Genomic DNA, 21,789 nt, shown 5'->3' on the forward strand with positions numbered 1-21,789 from the left:
ACATGAAGATGCACATCTGGCTGCAGAACACCTCTAATGGTGGTAAGACGTTTTAATGAGGCTGGACTGAAAACTATGTGCTCCACACCATCTCTGCCTGAGTGTTGGAGTTATTTCATTTCTTATTTGTTTTTAATCCAAAATCACCACAAGGTTTTTTTTTCCTGAAAAGTAGATGTGAGTGACTTGATATTTATTGGCGTCTTTTATATGAAACATGCCGGTGAGTGAATGTGTAGAAGAGAGAGAGAGAATGAAAGAAGGGTGTTACTGTCAGTCATTGCTATTTTTATAGCTTGTAACTTCACCAATGGGTGTCCTTCATATATGTGTGAGTGTTTATGAGTGTGTGTGTGTGTGCTGCGGCCAAGGAGCAACATAATACAGATAGACTACATATTTGTTGACCAGCTTCTGCATACTGAGAAACTACAACTCCCTACAGCCCCCTCGGCATCATCCATGCGCCGCAGTCAATCAGCTGTTGAGGCAACTGCTGACTATCTCGGCACAAGGATAGCTCGATTGTCATATCTAAACCCAGACGAAGCAAACAGAAATATCTTTACTTACAGAGTCACAAAAAGGTGAACGATAAAGGTAATTCAGACTTCATGGCAGGCAGAGAGGCGACAGTGCTTGTGTGTGCATGCCTTTTTGTCGTTTGTGTGGAGGTGGAGAGGGGGGACACATATGGATTAAAGGTGACGGTGTGGGGGGGGGGGCATTTCAGCTTCATGAAAATGTATCGGATGCCTCGATCTGCGCGATAAATGGGCACTTGAAAGGGTCCAGGGTCCGGCATGAGTGTGGTGAAGGGGCCGGTGAGGTGAGCTGCTGTTTGCTGCTGAATATGCTGCTTTGATGACCTTGGAAGCGCAGCTCTTGGAGGAGAAAACACGGATTAACTAGTGGGGTGTGTGCAGTGCACTCAATTTTGATTACCTTTGAGAGTCCAACTTGTCTCACTGCCATCGTGCTGCTGAAATTCTGCCACTGTTATTTTCCAAGTCCGAGGAGGATTGCATCCATGATATGGAAAAAGGCCTAAGTGTAGGCTGCGTGTTAGCTCTCCTGCGGCCAGGTTACGACAAACAGTCTGGGAGAGCCTCATAGGTGTTATCATAGATTTTAATTTAGCACTTATTTAGACCTTGGGTGAACTGACACTGTTTCATAACCTGTGTTTGCGCCAGATGACAAGATGCTCAATTGCTCAGAATAGCCCCGCAACAATGAAACATATTGCGATCTATTTACATCTCAGATTGCTCCCTGCTGTGTCGTGTTAAAGTGGCAACTTTATGAATGCAAATTTCCCCTGATAATAGCCTTAAAAATTTATGTGTGCTTGTTATTTCTACTTATGCAGGGCGCTGTCTCTGATATTCAAAGTAAAGGATCTTTTTGCATGAAGGCTTCAGCATAATCTCTCACTTTGAATAGAGGACACCGAGTGGAGCTTTGAGTGATATCCCACCTTTGCTTTATATTGGCGGATTATTGCCTCAAAAATGAAGTTACATGGGCAGCTACATCTTGTATTTTGTGATCGCCAACCCGTGGCTGTGTCAATGCGGACCTCTTTTGCGCTATAATAAAATCCTTTACTATAAATCATTTTATTCCTGCGGGGAGTTTGTGCGCTGCATACTCATTTTGCCAGCTTTCATTTTCTCCATTAAAGCGTCTCCGTCTCGCACACCGCCCTGAAAGATGATAAGACTGCTCTGCTGCTTGTTTTATTTCAAGGGAAACGTCCAGCTGGTAGGACGAGAGGTGTTTGCAGTATAATAAAGCGCTTCAGGTGCGTCACTTCGCACCGCGTAAAATAGCGAAGTGCGCCTTTTTTTTTATTTATTTGGAAGTCGTATTAGTAAAAAAAAAAAAAAAAAAAAGACTCAGTAGGCGTGTGTGAGCCGGGACAGGACTGCATTTTAACCTTGTTGAAGGACAGCTGTATTTACTGACGTATGTAAATGAATATAGGGGAGGTCCTTGGGCAAAAAACACACACTGAATCAGTTTCACATTGCAGCTCCGGAGTTCCTGCGTGGAAGGGAAAAACGAGACGTGGCGAAATCTGGTGAATATCTGACTGCAGCCGTGTGCTCCGTGTGTAATTTGTGGGATTTGTGAATCACTCCGGTTGTAGTCTCGGGAAGTGTGTTATTTTTCCTCCTCCTCTTTTTTTTGGGGGGCTAAATGGGTGATCACGCATTCGCTTTGCAGTTGCCTGGTCCCTCAAACATCATATCCTTGTCGGAGTTGTCCCAGTTCATCAGATACTACAGCAGCCCGGCGAGCCCGGTCTGCGACCTGCTGAATTACAACAATAATAATAACTCCTCGTCTCTGTTTCCCCCCGTTTCAGCTCAGCAAACCATGCAGGATGATTTACTGATGGACAAAAACAAAGCCCAGCCTCACCATCAGCAAGATCCGACGCAAGTAGACCCTCCTCCCTCCACCCCGACCCCGTCATCGGAGCCCACTTCTTCATCGGAGTCGGAGAGCCCCTCGTCCGGGAGCAACCAAGCAGCTTCAGCGCTGAACATCAGCAGCAAGGACAAAGTGCCGATGGAGTCGCCGATCCTGCCCGGGTTGAGCTTCCACCACCAGCCGCAGGAGACCGGCGGCCCCCTTTCCTCCCCTTCCTCCTCGTTTGGGAGCACTTGGTCCACGGGAACCACGAACGCCGTGGACGATAGCTTTTTCCAGGGAATACCCTCGGTGAACGGGACGATGCTTTTCCAGAACTTCCCCCACCACGTCAACCCGGTCTTCGGGGGGAATTTCTCCCCGCAGATCGGCCTGGCCCCCCAGTCCCAACAACATCAACAGCAAGCCCAGCAGCCGCAGCCGCAGCCGCCGCAGCAGCAGCAGCAGCCCCAGCAGAGGAGATCCCCTGTCAGCCCCAGTCAAGGCCCCTTCCCCCAGAGAAACGCTTATCAGACCATCATGAACAACAGCAAGGGGTCGACTTCTTCTGCCTCGTCGTCCGCTTGGAATAATCATCAGAACGCCGCCTGGAGCACGACCTCTAACCCCTGGAGCGGGCTGCAGGCCGGCAGGGACCCGCGCAGAGCGGTGGGCGTCGGGGTAGGGGTCGGGGTCGGAGTCGGAGTCGGGGTGCCGTCACCTCTGAACCCCATCTCTCCCATGAAAAAGCCCTATACCAGCAACGTTATAGCACCCCCCAAATTCCCAAGACCGGGTCCCCTCACCCCCAAGCCCTGGATGGAGGACAGCGCCTTCAGGGACAACAGCAACAACATACTGCCTTTCCAGGTAACTCGGCTCTCAGTCAGCCAGAGCAGGCCCAGGCCTGTTTCTAATGCTGCAGCCTGTGTTTAAAAACGATGACCACTTTCAAATGTTATCAGCTTAGCCCCGGTGCTTGAAAATATAGGATCGTTTTTTTTCCTGATGTATTCTGTATAAACATTAAAATGTCAATGTCTGAAATCAAAAATGAATAAAGTAAAATGCAACAAGGCAGGCTAGCCGATGATAAGGTCACCCTGAACTCATCAGTGCCACAGATTCATCAACGGTGGACATATTAAGGTGATTTTAGGCTTTTTATGTCTTGTACGATTTGTAGATTATTATTATATGGCCCTAATCACATAGATGTCAATACATTTCCTATAGCATGTATCCTGCAGTGTTTCCCCCCACTGTCCCTGCACGGGTTACTACTGGGACTCAGTTGTAGGAATATATTTTGAATCTATTTAAATATTTCACCATAAAAATAATAAAAAATAAAAACAACTGGATTTTAAATGCACGTCCGAAGCTGGGATTAATAAATATCGGTAGCTGTCAACACTTTTAATACAATGGCTTGTATTTTTTGGGGCAGTTTGTGTAGTGGAGGTCAAATAGATCGAGTCCTTGAGGTGTTTACCATCGATCCGGGCTATTCATCCGCATTCAAAGCCAAAAAAACCCCCAAGAAAAACATTTAGTCAGTCCTGGAAGGAGTCGCTGTGCACGGTTTTCCTGTCTTAATGGTTAAATTTCCTCTAAATGATTGAATTTTCTCTGAATCGTTAAATCTTCTCTGCCAGCTCACTTTCCGTAGGATTTAAAGGACACATGACGCATTCATGTCCTCCTCGTAATCGGGAATTGTGAAAATAATGCACGTCTTATTAATATCTGTGCTGTGGTTACAGTGCAAGATAAATATTTTTCGTCATAATAATAATACTAAGAGGAAAGGTGTTAATGTATTGGTGTCTGAAGTGATGCACTTTCTGTAATCACTGTTTTGGCATAAAATTCTTATTTTTATCTTCCGCCGTTTTCAACATTGTTGGCAGTTTGTGTGCGCTCTCCTCGTGATTGCGAGAATTCCGACGGTTTTTAAAGGCAGCATCTGTTCTCACGTTTGATTGGCTAGATGATGGGATAGTGGGTGGTGCTTGAGCCCCCGGGCGGAAGTGGACTGCAGGTCCGACCCGGCAGTTTGGTACGTCGGTGTTTTCTTCGTATTATTGAGAAAAAGAAACCGACATTAAGCTCTTGTTTTGTGTTTTCACCACAAACATTTACCCCAAAACACATATCAACACATGTTTTTGTCTCTCTCCGGGGTGGTTCCGCCGTACGACCCCAAAAGCTGCATTAAATCCGGGCTGAAAACAGGCTAAAAATGAACCTGTGTTGTTTTAATGCTAACAGCTGATTAGCATGGCAGCACCGTCTCTCTCTGTGGTATCAAGAGATGAGCAACAGAAAAAAGGTTCTGGGAGTTTATATTAGAAACACACGGTAAATTCCTGCTGCCTGTTTCCCACGTATGTCAGACTGAACATGGGAAGTCCCAGCACTGCATGGCTTCTTTTTTCTCCACATGGTTAGTCATGTGTTTTCCCTATGTTTAGCTGCACTGCCTGACAAACAGCCCCTCAGTTTTAAGCCACCGGCTTCCTTTAAAAGGAGCACTTGTTCACTGGCTCAAAACAAGGAGCTGGGAGAACGGAGCACAAACTGTGACTGCAGAGACGACTGCATGTGCAGACGGAACCTGGTGCAGGATGAAATTCCAGCCGTGTTGAAACGTATAGCCTTTTGAGGAGATAATGATTGAATGTGTGTCAGCGAGGCCTCCCTGGGCTTTATTACTCAGTTTCCTCTGCTGAGAATCTCTATCTGTGTTTTCCTGACTTGGCCAGTTTACAGTTCCAGTTATCAACTGTAGACAAGGTCAAAGGGGCCACACGTCATGCTGTAAAGAGAGGCCCACATACTGCAGTACTGGAACTCAGGCTTGGAGCTTGTGTGTGGTCAAACAGCAGAGTTGAAGTGTCACAATTCATTAATGAGCTCAACTAGAGCTGAAAAGACAATTAAATTAAAATTAATCTGCAATAATTCTGCTCATGTTGGCGCCAGCCTCATAAATTCTTTTGAGTTAGTCATTTTCACAATAATTGATTGATTGATTCATTCAGTAATTAAGATCGCCATTAGCTGCGGCTTTAAAAAATTGCGCTTTCTCATTTGCACCATAAGCTTGTCATGTTATCACAGGGTTATAATATCAAGCTAAAAAGAAACTGTTGACAGCTTGTTGCTCCCATTTCGATAGCTTTTATGTCAGCAGCAATGTTTCAAGCATGAGAATCCATCTCAGCCTTTCCATAGTTATAGTTAACTATTTAAAAATAAAGCCCATATTTAAGGAAGATACAATTAGAACACTTTAAAGGGCCACTCCAGAAATATTAGTTTCCTCTCCATAATATTTCAGGACCTGTCATAGACAGATTTAGAAAACGAGCAGTACGCACCAATATTTCCTGACTTTTTATCACATGAATATGTTGATTTAAAAAAAACAAAAGAAAACACAATTATTGGATCCTTCATATCTCATAATGCCACTTAATCATATCTTTCATTGAATTTTCTCTGCCTGTTAAACACACCTCAAACTGATGGTTGTTTTCATAATTATTTCTCAATGAAGTGCTAATTGCCACTGAAGGTAACGTCTGGTTTTTGTTCAACCAATAGTCCAACCCTGTCATGGTTCGCATGCCTCGGTGATTCAACACTGTCTCTAGTTCACACTGAGCTGCCGAACAATTGCACCCATAATTGGAGAAGAGTTGTCACCAGGATGCAAGGTCATGGCACCACATGTTGACTGGCCTGTTTACTGAAGTGAAACTTAAAGACAAAGCTGAGCTGAGCAGCTGGCGGGGAACAGACACCAGCTCCTCTCGGTGTCCGGTGGACACCTGCCGACAGGTGTGGTTGTTGTCATTCCATAGATCTCCATCAGTATTTTTCAGGTGCTGCAGAAGAAAGGCAGCGAGAAATGCTCTCTGATATGTGCTCGTACTCGCTTAAAGGCCGAGGAATGTGGGGAATGTAACTTAACATGTCAGTGTGAGGCTTAAGACACAAAGTCTTATGAGCTTCTCAGGAGACACCTTCATTTGAAAGGGAGGTGCTGCTGATAGCTGTGTGGTCCCCAGTTATCTTAATCGCTTCGTATCAGATCAGCAGGTTTGGAGTCAGCAGGCGAACTGACAGGTGGCGTCTCACAGTCACATGCTGTCTGATGGTCATGCAAAATAGAAGTCCTTCGAGGTTTGAGGTATTTACATCAGGAGCTGTTTGTGGTTCAGCTCGTTTCTTGTTCTGTTTGTCATACAGGCGTCGGGGGAACAGTGGACAGGCCACTTCGTGTTCTCTGGGAACCATTATACGTTAATTAATGAATCAATCAACAGAAAGTTATTAAATGGTCACTAACTCTGGAAATAAATGAGTGGTTTAAACCATTTATCACCCAAAAATTTTTTAAACATTCCAAATTTAATATTTTCAAACCATGGACACCATTTTCTAGACTAAACCGTGGTCAAGTAGTAAAGACACTAATTGTAAAATAACGAAAACTGTTTCTAATTGGAACAAGTTCTTTCATTTCTCTGGATTGTAACTATTTAACTAAAACCAAGGCTGCATAGCTTTTATGAATTCAAACACATTACTGCAGTATGATCTACATACTGACATGGATACCTGTGTATTTCTCACTTTTTTAGGCACAAATCTTTATTTGTATCCATTTTTTGGAGCGTATCATTGAAAGTGAGAAGTCAGTGTATCTGTTCCAGGACTGAGCTCACATAAGTAATCAACCCTCATCGACGCAACCGAAGCCACCACTGCCACATATCAGTGGGGGGGGGGGGGGGATCAATTTTTGTCTCCACTGGGGGTAAAGCTAACTCAGCAGAGGCAGCGATATATAGACCAGACAGTTTGAGGTTGGGGGATGGTGGTTGTTAAAAAAGAAGTCAAATTTATTTCTTGCACTATTATAGGTAAAGGAGCCAGAGGAATAAATAAACATAAAAGTTGGGCAGGATAGAGAAGACAATTGATTGATAACCGCTAATCTCATTAAACTAACAGCCCTGAATAACAAATGACTATGAGACAATAGTCGAACTGCAGGCTATCAGCACAGCAACAGAAACCGATGCCTGCTGTGACACCATACGTTTGTGCCTGAGCTGAAGAATGCTTTTACTTTGAAACTTAAAGAACTGTTGAGTTTGTATTAAAGAGGAATCATTGAGTGAAAAGTGAAGTGAATCAAATTAAGGCATTGCGCAACAAGACCAGTTCTACAATTCTACAAATTAAACCGAGGGAGTTAGATATAAAGGCCATTACTGTCAAATCAACAGCCAATGGGAGAAGTCCAAAGCCTTATCTGACCAATGATGCAGCCTCATCACTGAGTCAAGGACATGTGCAGCATTAGCGCTGGCTCACGATTGGTCCATCCGGGGAGGATTCATTGTTGCTGCCTTTTATAGTTTATAAGAATCCTTTCTGCACCTGGCAGCCTCTAATCTTACTGAACAGGCTCACTTCACTAAAAACAGGTACTCGGCCTAATCTTAGACGCTCCGTCTGTTTCTTATCATGATCACCTTCATAAACGCTCTTATATCTTGTTTATGTGTCGTGAGGTAAGATGAACTCCAGAGCAGTCGGGACAGATCGACTCCTGCCTGGAGTCCCAACTCTGGAAACTTATCTGAAGCATGTTTGGGATTTTTCTCTATACTGACTCTTTAGGTCATTTGACTAGAGTGAGCTCTCGACCCCCCCCACCCGTCATCCACATGTGTCAGAGAAGAGTGGAGGAAAGTCAAAGCTCAGCATTTTAAGTGTTTACCGTTTGTACCAAGTGCGCAGATTTTTATCTACGTGGCGCTGTTGGATCCAGAGAGGGGGGAATAACACTTTTGAATGCTCAGCCGATTGAGCAACAATAGCAGCGGTGTGCAAACAATGTGGCCCCGGCTCGGGCAGCGGACACAGGACACAGCTGCCAAGGCTGCAGGATCCGGCTCCGGCTCGGCCATCTCAGCCTTTACCTTTGGCACGCATGTCATTCCAATAAATTCATTCACACACAGCGAGCGCCTTAATGTTTCATCAGCAGTGGGAAGTTTAACCTTGAGTTGTTTGACGTGGTACTGATTGTCCAGACCTGGATTGGAGATGACCGATCTTCTCTCCAGGATCAGGTGATTCATTTGGAGAGGTTTTGTAAATGATAAAATATGGACCAGGTACTTCTGCTTCAGTGCAGCCACAGAAACCACACTCAGAACCATCTACATCATTTAACTCCTGTTCGATGGCATGTTGTTTTTTTAAATATGCTTTGATGAAATACCTGTAATAAATTAATTCTGGTGGACATTAAAACATCATAAACAACAACAACAACCACAAAACTGAATATTTGTGACGGCTCCATTCATTTCCTTTTATAATACAATCCACGTACATCTGTCAAAGATGAACCCTCCCCGATCTCTGACAGAAAATAATAATGTTTTAGTTCCTGAGACAATGAATTTCAGAAAGTAAACTGAGGAGGAACAAATGACGGCGTGCCATTCTGATGGCGGATTTAAACTGGCTGTCCCCTCCTCCTCCTGTCAGTGATACAAATCAGGGCAGACGAGTTTGTCTTTTCTTTCTCTGTCGCTTTTTGACATGAAAAGCCTTCAGGAGCCTCCGACCAAGATTCATATTTCCTTTTTAATATCAACTCTAATCAACATCATCCTCAGGGCTGACACATACCCTTTAAAATCCTCTTCTTCTTCTTCTTCTTCTTACCTGCAGTATCTAATCTTACATCCTTAATTAATATCAGTTTGGACTGCCAAAGAATGTATCCCAGCCTGTCTTTTTGTTGGTACTTGTGAGTTGTTGCCAAGGCCAAATGTGAAAGTTCAAGTCTGGGAGTGTCATGGTGTCCTTTATTGATAAGTGAGTCAGAAAATAAACATTTATTTATTTCAGCTGACTTTTTATTTTGCGTTTATTTTACGTTCTCTAGCTATTTACACAACCTGCAATCATCCTGATTGTATTTACTCATGTATGCAAGTAATGTTGAATATGCCTTACACAACAGCTAACCCTTTTCAGGCTGCCCAATATCGAGGGAGCAATGATAATCCGATCAGCATACGACGCCCTTTGACCTCAGTCTCTGGCTCTGATCCTAACCATCTTCCTGTTTTGTTTTATTGCAGGACCGGAATCGGCCCTTCGATGCTTTTAGCTTGCACTCTTTGGAGAATTCCTTAATGGATATGATAAGGACTGACCATGACAAAGGTAAACCACACCCTGCCGGTGGCCCACCAATGACTATCGCTGATATTATATGGAGGAATCATTTTGCAGGTTAGGAATATTCATACGTCCATGCTTACAGTATTTGGGGTTGGTTTTTTTTTTTTTTTTTTTTTTTTGCTTCATGGGCATATATCATCTCTGGGAACATTTGTTTTTTCTTTTGCTCTATTTGCCAAACTCTCAGCCAGTCCAGTACAGATCACCCTCTTCTCTTTGAAACTGAAATGAATAATTAACATTATGAGTCTTACCTCCAAAATCTCACATTATTCTGTTATTTTGTGTTTGTGTGTGCCAGAGCAGAAGTGCAACGATTTTTTTGCCCTTTCTTTTCATTTTGCCAGTTGGCTTTCTGCTGATCGTTGGACCCAATGGATCGAGTAAACAAAAATGTCACATGACTTGTGTTTTTGAATGCAGAGTGTCTGAATGTGTTTGTGGTTTATATGTCGCTGAAATCAGATATCACACTCGGGAGGCTTGTGACCGAAGCAAATTAGCATCAAGCTCTTTTATCAACCTCTCAACCTCTTTAGGAAGAAGATAAAAGTGTTTAACCATTAATCTGTGATTCATCAGTTGGTTCATTAACTGGATGAAACAGAGAAATGTGTCGATGAGCACAGCCCCAGACTTGCCTGAATTACCAGGTTTGGCTGTTGGTCTTCAGCCCTGTGTGCCGTAATGCTGCAGCAGAGATGGCGGAGCGTTGAGTGCTGCGGTTGTGAGGTTTTTATTATGCAGAGAAAATGTCATAGACTCATCAGGGACTCCGTTCCCGAAGCAGGATGACGACGACACCAATCAAAGTGTTTGGGCTGAGCTCATCTTCGCCTGTAGATGGTTTTGGGTTATAGAAACAGGGGCTATGGCGCTAACTGCACCAGGGAATGAAAATAGGATGTCCATGTTGTTGAATTTGAAAAGATTAACGATTTACTGCCCGCCCCTTCTATTTTTGTGTTGTAACATAGAGATTTATAGATTTACAGGTCAATAATTCTAGACTGAAACTGTTCCTCTTTTGTTCGGACAAATGTAGTCATTTATCTTTGTTTCTGAAGCAGACATCTGTTGTTTGAAGTCTGAAGAAGCCTCCAACCAGCTGAGAGCCACCAGTCTAAACCAATTATCCCAGTACGCCCAGTTCTGCACCCCAACTGGAATAGGTCCCGCCCACATCCATCCCATCACAGACATTTCTTGCATACTTCCCATTGTGACCAGAATAGTTGTTTTTCCTTGAGTCTTTTATGAGTCTGTGTGTGTGTTTTAAAGGAGAAGTGCTTGTACTGTAATGTGAATGTGAATCAATAGGACTTCCAAAGGGAGTGTGAGGTGACCCCACCCACACCCCTTCTGTCTCAGACCAGACAGGGAGGAGGGCGACCTTTTTTCTTTTTCTGAACCCTTGTTTAGAGAAGAGTTTGCTTCAAAGTGTGTGTCTCTCTCTCTCCTTTTGCGATTGCACACAAACTTTTTTCCTGGGTGAGGGGATCGGGGCGGCGGACGGCTCAATAGTCTCAGTTTCTGCGGCTTCACACACTCCGGGCTGCATGTAGTCTGCTGAACTGGGTCAGCTGAGCTCACGTGTGCAGAGCTCAACACCCCCGTACTAACACACACACAAGAGATTCTCCCTTTGGCCTGGAAAAACACCACCAGTTTGACAACAGCCACCGCCGCTGCGGCCAGCGGTGTATCACACACACACACACACACACATTCAAATTGTTTCTGACACACAGATCAGGTCTGACATCCTAATCCAAGTCCATCTCACCTCACACACTACGTTCAGTCTGTCGCTCATTGTTAACTGTGACCAAGACGAACCAGCAGACAGGAGAGTGTGTCTGTATCTGCACACACAAACACACACAGTAACACAATAAGTCCTTTAATTCCTGTGGAAGCTGCGTATGGACCGAACTCCCACCTCCTCACACACTCTCACATTGTCTTACTAGGTCTGATGACTCACATGATTGTTCTCATGTGTCAGTTACAATTTGCATTGTGTCAGTGTGTGTGTGTGTGTGTGTGTGTGTGTGTGTGTGTGTTTGTGTGTAGCTTTTATAGGACTAAACTTCATTAACTCTAATGTGACAATAAGTTGACTGCAAGCAGAGCTGCAACTTGTAATTATGGTATTCATCTCTTAACTCCAGTTTATTTGTTTAGCGCAGCATTCGTCTGGCTTTGAGACCAGGAGCTTAGTCCAGCATAGAAACAAGTCTTGCGTGGCAGTTTAGTGTTAAAGACTGGAAGCTTGTGGGGGTGTAAAAAAAGCTGAGCTTGGCAGTGCAGAGACGCTAGCATAGCATAAAACACAGGAAGCAGAGAACAACGTGTGTCTTTAATGCACAAACTCACTTTGCTTCTGTTAGTCTGACATTCATTTAAAGAAAAGCTGCAGCTTGTGATCATTGTCTTGATTATTTGTTTTCTTCTTGAGAGCCAGCAAAGTGTTGAATTGTCAAGTTAGCCGGGAATAAAGGCTCTGAGATCTTCTGATGGTCATTTGCAGATCCTGAAAAATGTTTGGAAATGTACTTTTGGTGAAAACATTTCATCAGTTCGTTAAAACTGGCTGACGTTCAGAACAATCAAATGCCTCAACACAATGCCAATGAAAAGTTCCAAATAGTTGAGCTTTCCACCAGCAGTTAACCATTGATTTTAGTCTGTGTTGTGTTTGGTTGTCACTTGTCATGTGTTGGTTAACGGTCTGCATGAAGTGTAATGTTGTTGTAAAAGATTGTGGCTTCCAGTTCTAAATGAAGTCAGTCGTTGAGGGAGTGCAAACACTGGCGCTGTTTGACTTTGTGCGTTTGTTGACAAGAGCATTGGTCAGTGGATAAGACTGGAGACACACACACATGGGTTTTGTTTTGTTTTTTTATCAGGAGAGGATGGGAAGGATAGCGTGTGCAGTCCAGATTGGGCAAGACGTTGAAACTTTCTCATGAAGTGTGTGAAGCGTAAATACGACTAAGACATCGCACATTGCATTTCTGTTTAACGTAAAGTGATCTGGAAAGACGTCATGTGAACACCTCTATCACTTTAGTGACACAGAAGGGTCACACCAGCTTAACTCGAGGTCAGAGGTTAATATTTGGGTGACATGCTGGACTTGACCCTTTTAACTTTCAAACCCGTGAAGTTAACAACACTTCAGATTACCTGAACCGCAGAGGGATGCTCCTGTACTTTAAACAGCCAGTAATGACTGCACAGATAAGACGATGTATTTGTTGGCTGTGTTAAAGGTTAAATTGCACCTTGCTTCCAATGAACTACACAATCAGAGTGCTATGTTTTGTTATGGGTGGAAAATTCATGGCTCCTGCAAGCATGACTGAGCTAATCCAGCCCAGGCAACAAAACAAGTCTGGGCTTGTTTTGTCTGTTAAAATCACAGTTTGTTCGAATCCCACAAACCATGAAAGCGTTTCTATCTCTGCCAAGTTGTGTGTTGGCCTTTGCTAGATTCTGGAAATCCTATTGTTGTTATATGACAGGCATTTAATAGTTTTATGATTATCACTTTCATGAAACATTAACTGAAAGCAAGAGGTTGTCATCTTTCACGATTTGCCTCCAGAAATGCAGCTTGTCGTGTTTTGGACTGAAAGCCAAAGGAACATTGGCCCTGTTGTAAATGTCTGGTCAAGGGTCGCCGGGTTCAGCTCAGGCCGGTGTGACGTAGAGGATGTTATTCTGACAAAACATCTCTCTCACCAGATTTTCCTCACAAAAGCATCCATCCCTCCCGATCTCTGCAGCCGTCTGCTGAATCTGTGCAGAACACATGTCCCTCTGTGGGTACAGTCACGACTCTTACCCCTCTCTGCTAATGTTGTGTCAGTAACTGAAGCTTTCCTTGCCAAGTGTGTAGCTTTGGGGGCTCCCTGCCGCAGTGTTTTCACTCTCCCTGCTCTCCGCTCATAACTTTGGCTTCAAGCTTTCTCCCGGAGATTCTGCTTCTATAATATGGAACAGAGGGAGCGAAAACGTGACTGCAGCCGTTGAGACAAGCCCCAGGTGGGATGCAGTCGGAGGTATTCAGCCACATGGACTCCAGTGAAAATGTAACCACTTTGGGTCTGGAGGCAGAGCAGCGGTGTAGCCTTCAGTAGTTTGACATAGTTGGTGCACGCAGACCAAAGTTCTGAAAGCTGTTTTCTGACGGCGGGATTATAGATGAGCTTTTTGATCAGTACCGGTGACTCAGCAGTTCCTTCGTTGCGGTCTTGAGTGTATTTGGCTTCCCGCTGTCTTCACTCTGTATTCTCCCATTTTCACAAACAGGGAGGCAAAATTTTCCCCCTCAAGCCAAAAAACCTAATCAAAGAACAATGATGTTAGTCATCATTTTCGCCTCTTTCTCTCTCGTTGATAGCGGTTATTAAATATGTCTGCAGAGCTCTTAAAGTCATGCAGCTGATGTTGATTTGAAACTTATTTGTCCTGGGGTCTTGCTGATTTTAATCAGACTGTTTTTCTTTAACCTCAGAGGCCTCGTGACCCCCCCACAGTGATTACTTTGTGAAACCCCCCCAACAGGTCACCAAATCCCACTGGCTATGTCCAGCCAGCCTGTCCTGCTCTATATCTTATGTCTGCCACAGCGGTCAGGACGAGGTCACTGTCCAGTCTGCAGATTGTCAGGCCAGCAGAGGGGCCTAAGGAAGCGGATGGTGTTTCTGCGCTGCTGTGCGGCCATCATGGGGAGGTTGAGAATAGCTCGGGCTCTCGGTGAGGAAATGTCACCAGAACGGCAGCGGCAGCAGCACAGCACCCCCCCTCCTCCTCAGGCCCTGCCACTCAACTCCTGGGGGAAGCAGATGGCACATGCCCAGAGCTATTTTAAGGCTTCGGGAGGGCAACTGTCCCCCTCTATCAACCCCCAAATGACTAATGGAGACAAAGAGGCGAGCGCAGATCGCAGCGTTTGGCTCAACTTGTGCCCTCCGAGTCAGAACTTTGAGTGTGTTCACACGTCTGCCTCGTCCTTTGCTTAATCAAATGCAGCGGGACTTGGTCAAAGGGCGCTTTCACTCAAAAACACATCAAACTGCCAGACTTTTACGCTGAAGCCCCCTAATTTTGCTGGCTGACTAACTATGGGATCATCTGTGCATGTCGGTTGAGATAGAAGATCAGTGGAAGATCAACAGGATTTTCCTGCTTTGGGTGGCAAAAAAAAGAAGTAATTTTCTCATAGTCATATATTCTGAGGAGGCCTCGGGTCCAAATGTCACACAGTCATCATCCTATGCTCATAAAAATGTGTGTTTGAGAGTCTGGGCCTGTCACAACCTATTTGCCCTCCAGCCTTATTGTTGCCTAGACTGTGAACGGCCAACAGGAGTGTGGAAATCCACATCTGTGCTGTACCGCCCCCCCTCACTTTTCTCCCTTTCTGGTTTTCAACCAGGTCTAACTGCTGCTTCCAATCTTGTTTACAACCCAGGAAGAGGCCCCCGTGGTGTCCCCGCTATCTGTCTTCTGTGGGCGACTTTTGAAACTTCTGACGTGTCGTCATTGTTTGCGACACAGCAGCTTTCAACAGGCAGCCGCCTCGTCTCTCAAAGTTCGAGTATTGGTGGGGGGGTCCTGTACGTTAAAGCAGAATATCTCTTGCATTTGGCACCTTTTCCCACCAGCCAGTGTTAATGTAAGCCTGATCCAGGTTGCTTCACCTGCTTGTCTGCTGTGAGTTGAGTAAGAAGCTGGCGTAGGCGGATTCTGACGGGTTAATATTCGGTGTTCAGGGATAAAGGGCGCGCCTCGCTCATTTCTGCCTCAGCTACAGTGTCGTCTTCTTGTTGTGGATGATGCAGACAGAGATAACGAGGATGGCGTCCAGGCACAGGTCCGACAGATGGGACCTCGAGTGTTGCATTCTGTTTGTGTGTGTGTGTGTTCATGAGAACAACAAAGACGTGTGTGTGTCTCTGCCTCCCTTGTCACCTTTGTGATCCATGGTCATGTTGGGTAAATTTGTTGTTTGCTCGTGTCATGTTAAACATTTCATCACAGCTGGCGTTTGCTCACTGGCGACAGCAGATTCAATGAATATCTGTCAACAGTCTGGCTTTTATCAGCCATTTCCACGTTTCCCCCCTTTTGTAAAATCTTTTTTTCTTCCTCTCTCTCTCTTTGACAGGACGTATGGGTCTGAACTTTCACCACCCTGGAGCCGACCACATCATGCCCCTGAACAGTAAGTCACGTTTTGTTGACATGTTGCTGCTGCTTTATGTTTCAAACAAACAGGAAGTTTGCTGTGGTGTCTTCCTGTGAACCCCCCCCCCCCCCACACACACACACACACACACACCACCACCTCCCCCCACCTTACCCACACCTGCCTACCCTTTTGCTAAGACCTGGATTCCCTGACACCGTAAACCTCAGACAGTCCTCTTAGCGCTGGCAGTTGACCTGTGAATAGCACTTCCAAAAATACCCCAACATGTAAGACTAGACCCCCCCACCTTCACCCAAACCCCGGCGTCCCCACCAGCCGGCAGGAGATGAGCCAAAGAGAAAAATCGGGTCTTTATCCCACATGCTGCCACACAGATGCCACAAAGTTTTCCAAACCCAGCTCCGGCCCCGGCAACTGATCTTTATTTGTCTCTGGACGGGGTCGGGATGTGATTTCTGATGGGTTTCATTTCCTTGACTTCTGTTAGGGCCGCTCATGTTTTCCCAAATCTTTGTCCAAACCTCAGCAAAAAAAAGACAAAAAACAAAACCAGGACGTCGGGATGGACTGGCGATCAGACCAGATTCCTCCCTGGACGTGTGTAAAAAGCGAGAGGACATCCAAACCATCTCAGTGAGGCAGTTTCCTGCCGTCACATCTGGCCGCCGTCAGCGCGCCTTCATTTTGTTCTTTTCATCACTCGTATCCTCGGAGAAGGCGTCTCAGATTGATGTTAAACTGTTGTGTTGTGGGACTGTGCTCAGGCAAGCTGAGATCTGCCCAGATCTTCACAGTCTGTCAGAACTGGCTCGCTCCGTCGAAGCCTGTGATGTGTTTCTTCTTCATCTCGTCCCATTAGCTCTGCGGCTTCATGCTATGATAACCTGCACCGGCTCCCCTTTCCGTCGACAGTGATGGAATGAAGGGTGGAGCCGGCGTAGATTTATTGGCGTTGTTCAGCTGATTCCTCAGTGGACGTGTCTGAGGCTTTGAATATGAGCAGAGAGGGAGACATCAAACTCATCACGCCCAGAGGAACCACCCCGTTTATTTTCCTTCCCTCTCTTGTGTCACTTTGAAGTTAGTTGTTAAACTTAACTTGCTTCTCTCCCTCCTGGTTTGGTTTCGTGTTCCCTCTCGTTGGGAAATCTGATGGTTTCCCAGTGAAAGGTTTTCTTCATCTCGCTCCAGTTGCTAGGTGACTTTGTTTCTGCCAAGGCCAGGCGGTGAGACTGACCAGGTTTTGGATTGGAGGTCTAGATCTTTTTTAATGAAAACACAGCGAAGGGAGAAGAGGCTCAGCAATGATGTAGTCCCTGAAAGAAGCCAGAGGGCCCAGTCGGACAATGGGGGCTCTCAGCAAAGACCCATATTGGTTTTTGAGGCAATGAGTCTGCTTTGTGACTGATGAGTCTGGAGGAGCAGGCGGATCTGTTTAGCACTGCCCCCCCCCCCCTTCCCTGACCCCTCTTCCCGGACCTCCTGCTGTTTGCTGGAATTCGCACCATCTTAAGACACATGTTGCCGCCTCCGTGGCACAGCGAGATTCGTTTGCGATAACGTGTCGCAGATGAGGAAAACACAACTCCGAAACAAGATGTGGTGTTTCTAATCGTGAAATGCGACACTTGAGTTGATGTGGAAAAAGCTCAGATGTCATCAAGTGACCTGAGCGCGGAGGGAAGGAGGAACGACAGAATTGAAAGTTAATGAAAAATCCACTAAATGGGCCATAACGAATTAGAAAGAATGTCGCTCTTAACGACAGAAGAAAATCTAATCAGCGTCCACTTACTGGGTTTGTCCACAGTGTGTTTGTGGAGTTATGGAGGTCAGTTGGTGACAATTGAGTAATCTTGTCATGTGATTACCCGAGCTGTCAGCACTAATGAAAAGGTTGTGATTAAAGAGTTATTTTATTTTAAATCCAATTGATCACGCGCTGCTATTTCCTCCCTCCGTTGCAGCCTCAACTTGCCGTCCGACCATCGGCAGCTTCCTGCTGTCTGAGGTGAACAACGATTCATTTTACTGGGAAATAAAACACCTCCAAAATGGTTAATTAGACAAGCAGTTTATAGAAAGTGGAACTAAAATATTCTGGCTTTATTTCTGCAGCAGACATTATATTCCCTCAGGGAATATACACATGGTTTGATTTGAAATAAATCTAAAAGGCAACTTCATAAAGTTATTTTCTTTCATTCCAATGAAGATATACTGGTGATAACTGCTTTACATTATTATAGGCCCCCCAAAAAACTGTTGTGAAGCTTCGTCAATCTATCCACCCAATATTTACAAAAAAAAGAAAAGGAGTGATGGCTTTTCATTTGGATTTAGTAAAAATAAAAAAATGTTAAACACATATAAAAGTCACAAACATATTTAGGAATGCTGATTAAACCACAGCTGCTCTGTAATTAATCAGATTAAAGGTTTTAATTGTTTGACAGCTGTAGAGAGTTTAAACCTTACTGAAATTATTGTTGCTCATTTTGAATAAATCTGAGCTTGTTTTTTTCCCCAGAGCATTTGAATCTGATGTGTTGTGTCCTCTCATCACATGATGTAAGTGTTGAGTTTTATCACACATCAGGCGTTTGTACGTGGAAAAGACGGGAGTTATAGAAAAGCTCTGGAAAACATCAGCTAGTTAAAAATAATTCACTTTAGGCTACATGTGGGACAGAAGACCATGAAATGTGGCTGAGAGTTCTGGAAAAAGCTCACTAGTTCATTCACAGACGACACCAGTAAAAGCCACAAGTGTTTTCTTGGATATATATATATTTTTTTAGAGTTGATGACTCACTGCAGTAAAACGAGTGTTTCAAAGATAAGAAGGAAATGATCTCAGAAGGGCAACGCGTGACAAGCTGATTAGATGGACGTGATCACAGTGCCGTACTTTTGTTGTGCAGTAGATTTGCTCCCTCCCCACAATTCTCCACACATTTTCCCTTCCCTTCCCTTCCAAGAGCCCCGAGGCTGCCAGCCACCTCACCCGGTGGGAAGTTTCCAGCCACACCTGGCCTGATCCGAGAGCAGCTTTTAATATTTCACAGAGGGCCCTGACAATGACTAACCTGCACCACCTTCGGCCCTGCACGCGCTCCGCTTTATGGCCTAATTTGTGAATTCAGCGAAGATCAGCACAACTCAGAGCCGTCGCGGGTCTGTCCGGCTCCTGATCACGGCTGCGTCGCATCACGCTGCTGACGTGCCCGTCCTCGCCAAGGCAGGTGCAGCAGGCTTACAGTGGGGTGGTGCCAGGCTGCTGCAGTCACCCCCCCTCCCACCCCCCCGACCTCCACCCTGCCCCCCTGCCCCTTCCCCACCCTGCTGCCCCAGCTAAGGTGTGGCAATCTGTGGTTTCACTGTTGCCTTTTAAAATGTTCCTGGTTTTAGCTAATTTCCAAAAAACCCATGTCTCTGTATCTCTTTTCTTCCCCCCTGTTGTCCGTCCTTGTGTCTCCCTCCTCCCTCCCACCCTCCCACCCCCCCACTCCCCCACCCCCCACTTTGCGGACAAGCAGCTCGGAGCTATAGCCGCAGAAGAGGTAACGTGTGGCATTTTCTCTGGGGGTTGTGCTCGCCATGCCGGCCATGTCTCTCTCTGAGGCTGTGGGGGGAGGTGGGGGAGGTGGGGGAGCCTGGGGGGGGGGTGACTATCTGCTTTTCATCTGTGCTGTGATTGAATGAAGCCATATCCATTTGGACACACCATTTTCCACGTTGTGCTTTTAATCAAGACGGGACAAATCCGTCATATGAATTTTGCTTTGCTTGATGGTGAGAGGAGAAAAAAATGTCTGCCATTTTTTTTTTTTTTTTCCCCCTCCGTTCTGAGTCAGCGTTCTTCTTCTGATATTTACAGACAACAGAGCATATTAAGGATAAAAGATCTGTGCGAAGCATCTGATACAACATGGGCGCTCCTCGTCTTTGTCGCAGAGCTTCCTAAATTGCGGAGGAGGGCGCTGACTCAGAAGTGATTCATCATCTGGATGGCATAGACGGGTGTTTCCAACACGGCTCAGCTCTGATGTTGCTGTGCTTCTTGATTAATTGTGCCTTTCCTCAGCGAGGAGGAGACTGCTGCAAAATTGGGGCTGGGGTCACATGATTTTAATTGTAGCTGGTGCAGCGAATTGTGTCTGAATCAAATTGCTTTGGGTGACAAAAGTGCTGTGTTCCTCTCGAAAGATCGAACATGAAAGAGCGACAAAAGTTGTCGTACACAGACTTGATGCGTTCAGTGGCCATAGTATCACCTTCAGCTGTCTCTCATTGTGTTACATTAATTTCTGAAACTTCCCAAGACAATATAGAATATAGAATTGACTCCTGTACTTTGGACCCAAGTGAATGAACAATCTCAAATGAATTGACATATTAAGTAAAAAAAGAACTGAAAAAGAGTCTTGAAATCTTGAAGTGAAAGTAAAATGTCAAATCCTCACTGTGTCAATAATCAGACACTTTATTTTTGGATGTTCTGAGGACGGTTTTATTCGATGAATGTGTAGCCGCAGTAATTTAATCCCAGTTTAAGCCAAAAAGCTTAAAAAGACAAAGCAATGACCTTTTATGACTAAAAGGTCAAAGGTCAATTTCTCTCTGACATCATAATGTTCTGTAAAAACACCATTCGTCCTGGAAAACTGGTCTGGTTTTTATAACTAACTGGATTCGTTCAGAGACAAACACACACGTTTTGTGCGTAATGGTATTGTAACCTCGATGTCCAACCAGATTTTGTTGCATTAATAGTTTCCAGATGTGATTAATTGGCTGCATCTTCTCACACCCCCTCTTCCTTCTTACTTCACACTCCCCTGCTCCCCCCCGTCGTCCCCCGCCTGTCTTCCTGGTGTCCCTCTTTTCTCTCTTTTGTCTCTCCTCCCAGGTCGTTCCTGTCTTTTCCCCTTTGAAGACGGTTTCCTTGACGATGGCCATGGCGACCCCTCCTTGACCCCGGGCCTGAACTCGCCGACCCGCTGTCAGAACGGAGAGCGGATGGAGCGTTACTCCAGGAAGGTCTTCGTTGGCGGGCTTCCCCCCGACATAGATGAAGGTAAACAAAAGGAGGGAAGGTTTTCACGCCATTGTTTCTGCCTCTGTGCACCGACGCAGCTGGAAGCCTCAATTAGAGACGTATTTAAGGCTGCTTTATGAGCAACTTCACACTTCTTGTTAAGGATAATAAACCCACACACCATTAGGTCACAGTGAAACTTTGGCGAAAAGCCTGAGTTTGTTGTAGACTTTGGTCTGTAAAGTAGCGTTCAGCAGAGAAGTAGAAAAGTGAAATACTTCAAATGAATGTATCGTAGTGAGTTCTCAGGATATAAATAAGGATAATTGATGATATTTTCACACGAGTGACGTGAAAATGTTGCCAACTGCGGACCAAGGTGTGGCCCATCTCACTCTCCTTGACTGAGGTCAAAGGTCAGGGTCACTATAACCTCACAAAGCACATTATTGTTCAACTACACTAATCTAGATGCAATTTTAATAACTAATAAGTGTTAAAATGAGGAAGTGGTGATCCGAAAGGTCAAAGGTCATCATAATGCTCTTTGAATTCATTTCAGGTCAATATTAATCGAGTTTTTCTTTCTACTACAAACGCACATCCTTTCTGTGATATACTAAGAAATATTTGTTTCAAGCTCGACTGCAGTCAGGTAAAGTGAGTTCAGTATAATTTAGAGCTGTTTTAAGAGATTAAAGCTTCTTTTCATGGTCATTTTAGTCAGCTGAGCATAGCAGAAAAACTGAAAACGAGTGGAAACTGCCTCCAGTACAGAAAATAGTCTCATCAGCTCCTGTAAAACTGTTCTGCT

General features: G+C 45.0%; 1 protein-coding gene across 15 annotated transcripts in view; it reads left to right on the forward strand.

Annotated features, from left to right (window-relative positions):
* The first annotated feature begins 488 nt into the window (after positions 1 to 488).
* cpeb3 (cytoplasmic polyadenylation element binding protein 3) overlaps positions 489 to 21,789 on the forward strand; it is a 30,960-nt gene continuing 9,659 nt past the window's right edge. For 2 of the 15 annotated variants that reach the window (XM_029520817.1, XM_029520823.1), the window contains exons 1-5: positions 2,110 to 3,291; positions 9,606 to 9,759; positions 15,890 to 15,946; positions 19,474 to 19,497; positions 20,847 to 21,014. In XM_029520817.1, coding sequence (XP_029376677.1) covers positions 2,206 to 3,291; positions 9,606 to 9,759; positions 15,890 to 15,946; positions 19,474 to 19,497; positions 20,847 to 21,014 — 1,489 coding nt within the window. In that variant the 5' untranslated portion in view covers positions 2,110 to 2,205. Of the gene's footprint in view, positions 601 to 1,971; positions 2,087 to 2,109; positions 3,307 to 9,605; positions 9,760 to 15,889; positions 15,947 to 19,473; positions 19,498 to 20,846; positions 21,015 to 21,789 lie in introns of those variants that run through there. The other 13 variants (XM_029520832.1, XM_029520831.1, XM_029520830.1 and 10 more) reach the window with 13 other exon arrangements.

The sequence above is a fragment of the Echeneis naucrates genome, chromosome 15, assembly GCF_900963305.1.
Source record: "Echeneis naucrates chromosome 15, fEcheNa1.1, whole genome shotgun sequence".
NCBI classification, from domain to species: Eukaryota; Metazoa; Chordata; class Actinopteri; order Carangiformes; family Echeneidae; genus Echeneis; species Echeneis naucrates.